Here is a 6,000-nt window from a genome sequence, read left to right on the forward strand (position 1 = left end):
TTATTCCGTCAAATTGGTGTTAAATAAAGGGACAATTCAGTAATGTCAATATTGATTTTTATTTACTTTCAACTTGTGAAGTGCGGAATTTCTCTTTCTTGTACGAATTACACCCAGAATTACTCCCGGACCTGCGAATCAAATTTTATATTCGCAGTTTTAGGAGTAATTCTGGAAGTAATTCGTAAAAAAAAAAGGGATTTCACAGTTCACATGTCTATGAGTAAAGAAATGTCAATATTAAAATTACTGAATTGTCTATTTATTTAACACCAAATAGACAGAATAACAAATGAGGGACTAAATTGAGCAAAAACACAAAAGTCTGGGACTAAATTGAGCGAAACACAAAAGTGTGGGACGATATTAGGTCACCAAAGTCGTTTAGGACGAAATTGAGAAAAATCACTATAATCGATGACGATTTTGAGTATTAACTCTAATTATATAACAAAATATACATACTCTTTTTAAAAGATAATACACATAATCTAACATAATACATAATAAACATAAACTTTTAACATAATACACATCAACTCTTAACATAATACACACTAATTTTCTGATTCGGATGTACATAATTGTATAAAAAGAATGTACACAATTGTATAAAAAATACACATAACTGTATGAACTAATACACATAACGTTGTGAACAAATACACATAATCTCAGCAACTTCCTACCGCGCCTCCCAACACTACCCCAAAACGACGTCGTTTTGGGAGGCGCGCGGCGCACACTGTGCGCCGTGGTGTAGGATATAACGATTGATTTATATCCTGCACCAGGGCGCGCATTACATTGTGCGTCCTGATGCAAAACGACGTCGTTTTGATTTTATTTTATTTTATTTGAAATTCCGTTTTTCTGTGTCTACGGTTAACTTTATTAAAAGAAATTTCATATTTTAAAAATGTACATAATTATATATTAAAATGCACATAATTGTATACTAAAATGTACATAATTGTATAACAAAATAGACATGCACTTTTTTTGAAAAGATAATAAACATATTTTAACATAATACATAATACACATAAACTTTTAACATAATACACATAAACTCTTAACATAATACACATAAATTCCTTGTTTCGAATATACATAATTGTATTAAAAAAAATGTACATAATTATATAAAAAACATGGTTGCAAAAATCGTGCCTAGGCCCTAGGCGGCCGCGAGGAAGGCTGGAATCTGCCTCCTCTGCGGCCGGCCAGCTAGGCGATTATTTATTTATTTATTTTTTTGCGTTGTAAAGTTTTAAAAGTTCGGGAAGACATAACTTTTGACTCGGTTGTCCGTTTTGCACAATTTTTATTTTTATTTTGCTCTTTTGCTTATTGAGCTTTGTTGCAAATTCATTCAAATAGGGGTGTTAAATTGACTACATGTTAGTGAAATGGATAGGAAATAATATTTTCACAAAATACTTCTATGTATGATGTCGTATATGCAGATTGATAAGCGTTGTTTTGAATAATTTTGGTGAAAAGTGCAATTGATGTTAGTTTTTGTTTGGCACAGATTTTGTCAATTCTTCATGGATCTAAATGATCTTAACAAGGTATGGGAAGTCTTGATGATATCTTGGAACCTCAAGATTTGTTGATGAGGCTGTTGTCATAGTCTCATAGATCATATATGCTAAGTTCATGCCACAGCATTGTGAGTCAAGTACTGTAAAATATCGACCCCCCCCCCCCCCCCCCCCAAACACATTTCTTGTGCTGTAACATTTACATACACACGTGAAAATGTGTTTTGTCCTTGTGAATCTTTGAATCTGATCAGGTAATTTACAATTCAAAAATGATAACTCTAGTCAAGCTGACCAGGTAAGTCGACTTATAGAGCTTCTTTGTTTTAGCCAGTCAACTATGAGCTAGACAATATTTAACAATTTAGGGGCAACCTTAGTCGAATTGCTTAAACAGTTGAGTCTATTGAATTTCTCAGTTTGAGTCAATCAATTATAAGCAACTTAGATTTGTTTTTAACTCTTTGTGGTCCATTGTTAACTATCTCACAAAACTAACTTCACTCAAGACGTATCTTTGGGTAGTCATTATGCGTTTTCTAGAAAATCAAAGTGTTAACAATCCATGGTACATTATGTTGATTTCGTCTTGGTAAGTTAATTTGTAGTATTATAATTATATAATAATATAGCATATGAAACAAAATTGGTCCGGAAAAAGTACGTGTTGTATACTTCGTATTATTAAAAGATGAATAATATATATATAGTACGTAATTAATTGGTGAAAAGTAAATGTGAGGAGTCAAAAAAGTCAATGGAGAGAAGTAGAGGATGAAATCGTCAACAATGGTGTGGCTGCTCTTCTTAATTTTGGAAGATGGAAAGATGCTTCCCACACATACAAAGTCAAATGCAAGACTTTATACATGAGAATTATACTGTTTTTTTTTTTTTTTTTTTTTTTCTTAAACCAGTAAAAAAATAATTGATATTTCTTATTTTTTAACTTCATAGTATCCCTTGTCTTCCCCTTGAATTTATCCTAATTATTGTTACCCTCATTTTTGTTATTTTATAATCCATCATCATTTTTTTACCTGCCTTATTTTTTATTTATTGGTCAAATTTATATCTTCTTTGGTGATTGTCTTTAGTATTTTTAATTGTTTTTAAATTAAATTTAATTTTTTAATAGTATTTTTAATATAGTTTCTAAATTTATAAATTTTACGGAGTATATACTAATACTAAACATAACATTATGAAAAATTAAATTAAAAATAATGTAAGTCTTATTAATCGAACCATACACATAAAATGAAATGACGGGATTATCATTTTTAAATATAACGATAAAATTTACCTATTATAATATTGTTAGGGTTATAAATGACTGAATGATTAACATAGTTCGGTAAATAAAATAATTGTTTTGACTAAATTGTTGCAATTCACATGCTCACAACTCTTAAGTCAGCGACAATTCAAGGCTAATATGAGAAGTCTAAATTTACAGGGAGTAGAATCTTGCAACAAATTTGGACGTGATCCCTGAAAAATATTTAGATGGATAATGATACATTATTGAACACATCATGATTAGTGTGTTTATTATGCGTCTCATATAACATGCCAAATTAATAAATTCAAACAATTTAAGACATTGTTCTAACTTAAGGATGGTCAAGGGGCAGAGAATATGCTAGGGCCATATTTCTTGCCCCCAAATATGATTCCCTATCCACGCTCACATAGAATAATGTGTGTCTCCCGCAAAAATTCACGGGGGATAAGTATTGGGGACAAGGTCAGGTCAGTGGGTGTTCATCGTCTGTACCATTGAACTCGACAAAAATTACAAAATAATTCATGTTTTCCATCTCCATTTCCTCCCACACCCATCGAGATGGGTTTGAATTCCCCATCAACTCTGGGGTCATGGGCTATCTTTATCCTAACCTACTTGTATCTTAGAAGTCACATTACATGCTCTATGGATATATAGAATGAGAAAGAATTAATGTACCTCACTAGAAAAAAAAATCATTGTGTAGTATTGTTTTCACAATTATAACTATGTTACTCACTTGAGATGAATTTTTATTTGCTTCACACAAGTTAGCATCCCTCATTGCTAGTTTTAAACCTCATTTTATTACTTTTTTTGATACATAAATAAAGTCAAACGTTAAAAATGATCGAATATGACTTACTAAAGAACTAAAAACATGAAGACGTACCTGCACAAAGTCCACATGCATCGTCATCCACTCTCATTAAAATTGGGAGAGAGGAGAGGGGATTGTATGGAATTTTGTATTGAATTTCTATTTCCTTAATACTTGTATGAATCAACTCCACCCAATAAATATACATCTTATGTACATTGTTTGATGTATGGTCGTTTTCCCAAGAGGTAAAGATCATGAGGGGCGATTAGGTCATTTCAACATATGGAAGAGGGGGAGTGCCGATAGCAAAACCAGGATTGTGAATAGAATTTACCGCACCGGTTCAGACAACCCACCGGACCCACAAAACGCACATATACACACACGATACATACAGCTTTGCCTTTCTCTCTCTCTCTCTTTCTCTCTCCTGCTTCTTCTACTTTCATCCACCTCTCACTTTCTCTCTCTCTCCCTCTCTGGTTTTCTCGTTCTTTCATTCTCATTCTCCTCTTCCAAGAACCTTCTCTCTCTCTCCCTGTGATGACTGCTTTCTCTGCCATGGATTCTTCTTCCTCTCTATCATTTCTTGTGAATAGATAATCTCCAATTTCTTCTTCTCCTCTTTGATTTTTGATAGGGGATAGAATTTTGAGTATACCCAGAATTCATTGTAGTTAAGGGTATTGAAAAGGTGGATTCTTGAGAGAGAGAGAAAGTAGAAGCTGTGCCCAAAGGTGGGATTTTTATTTATTTTTAATCAATCATGAGGCCGGCTCAACCGCAAGCGCAGGCGGAGCGCAGCCGCCAGCGGCGGAGACCCGACTTGACACTGCCGCTTCCGCAGAGAGACCCGAAATTAGCCGTCCCTCTTCCGCTGCCGCCGAGCTCGGCGCCGTCGTCGACCTCCTCGGCGGCGACTTTTGCCTGTCCGCCGACGCCGCTCAAGTTCTCGGAGATGGAGCGCATCAACCGCATCGGAAGTGGGAGCGGCGGCACGGTGTACAAGGTGCTCCACCGCCCCAGCGGGCGGCTGTATGCTCTGAAGGTGATCCACGGCCACCACGAGGACTCCGTCCGGCTGCAGATGTGCCGGGAGATCGAGATCCTCCGTGACGTCAGCAATCCGAACATCGTGAAATGCCACGACATGTCCGATCACAACGGCGAAATCCAAGTTCTGTTGGAGTTCATGGACAAGGGCTCCCTGGAAGGGACCCACATCGCCCACGAACCCTCCTTAGCGGATCTCACCCGCCAGATTCTCTCCGGCCTCTATTATCTCCACCGCCGCAAGATTGTTCACCGTGATATCAAGCCCTCCAATCTTCTCATCAATTCTCAGCGTATGGTGAAGATAGCCGATTTCGGGGTTTCTAGAATCCTCGCCGCCACCATGGATTGCAACTCCTCCGTGGGCACGATTGCCTACATGAGCCCCGAGAGGATCAACTCCGATCTGAATCACGGCCAGTACAATGGCTACGCCGGCGATATATGGAGCCTAGGGGTCAGCATCCTGGAATTTTATCTCGGAAGGTTTCCGTTCAACGGCGGCAGGCAAGGCGATTGGGCTACTCTCATGTGCGCCATTTGTATGTCCGACCCGCCGGAGGCGCCGCCCACGGCCTCAAGGGACTTCAGGAACTTCATCGCCTGCTGTTTGCAGAGGGATCCTGCGCGGCGGTGGACGGCGGCGCAACTGCTCCGCCACCCTTTCATCCTGCAGCACTGCCCCGGCGGCGGCAACAATCTCGCCATCCCCACCCAGGTTCCTCAGCCATCATACCAATTGCTTCCTCCTCCACGCCCGCATTTTTCTTCTTGATCTTTAGGATTTCGAAATTTTCCACTTTGTCTTTTCAATATTTCTGGGTTTATTTCTGTACTATATAATTTTTATGGAATTGATTATTACGCCATGTGATATTCTGCTCATCCTTGCTTTTCCCATCAAGAAAAAAGCAATCTTTGAATTACTGGGGATTCACAGGTTCATGGTTTAGACTGAAACCCTATCCCACAATCCCCCAATCAACCATTTTACATTGTCATCAAGAAAGAAGGAAAATGGAAAATCTGTCTCAATCTTTTACCATAATCTGCTTAATTTGTTGTTATTTTGCCACCAAATTTCCTCTGAACCTTCTTTACTCCAACTTTTTGCCATAAAAATCCAGTCTTTATCATTTGCTGAACTCATCATCTATGCTTTAATTTGATAAGGTTGCATTCACTGTATCATATCTTAGCAAAAAGGAAAGTTTGCACATTTCCTTCTCTTTTCCTGAATAGCCTCTTCTTGTATGTCTTTGTTGGACTATCTGCTTATTTAG

General features: G+C 37.5%; 1 protein-coding gene across 2 annotated transcripts; it reads left to right on the forward strand.

Moving 5' to 3' along the window:
- Positions 1–4,095: 4,095 nt before the first annotated feature.
- Positions 4,096–5,602, forward strand: LOC109188141 (mitogen-activated protein kinase kinase 5-like). Of its 2 annotated transcripts, XM_019338685.1 has the most exons (3): positions 4,096–4,386; positions 4,423–4,557; positions 4,603–5,602. In XM_019338685.1, the coding sequence occupies exons 2-3, from the start codon at positions 4,431–4,433 to the stop codon at positions 5,490–5,492; spliced, it is 1,017 nt and encodes a 338-aa protein (XP_019194230.1). In that variant the 5' UTR covers positions 4,096–4,386; positions 4,423–4,430; the 3' UTR covers positions 5,493–5,602. The 2 variants fall into 2 exon arrangements, with proteins under 2 accessions (XP_019194230.1, XP_019194229.1); XM_019338684.1 differs by having other exon boundaries at positions 4,423–5,602.
- The last annotated feature ends 398 nt before the right edge of the window (positions 5,603–6,000 follow it).

Source organism: Ipomoea nil, unplaced genomic scaffold (genome assembly GCF_001879475.1).
Source record: "Ipomoea nil cultivar Tokyo-kokei standard unplaced genomic scaffold, Asagao_1.1 scaffold1421, whole genome shotgun sequence".
NCBI lineage: Eukaryota > Viridiplantae > Streptophyta > Magnoliopsida > Solanales > Convolvulaceae > Ipomoea > Ipomoea nil.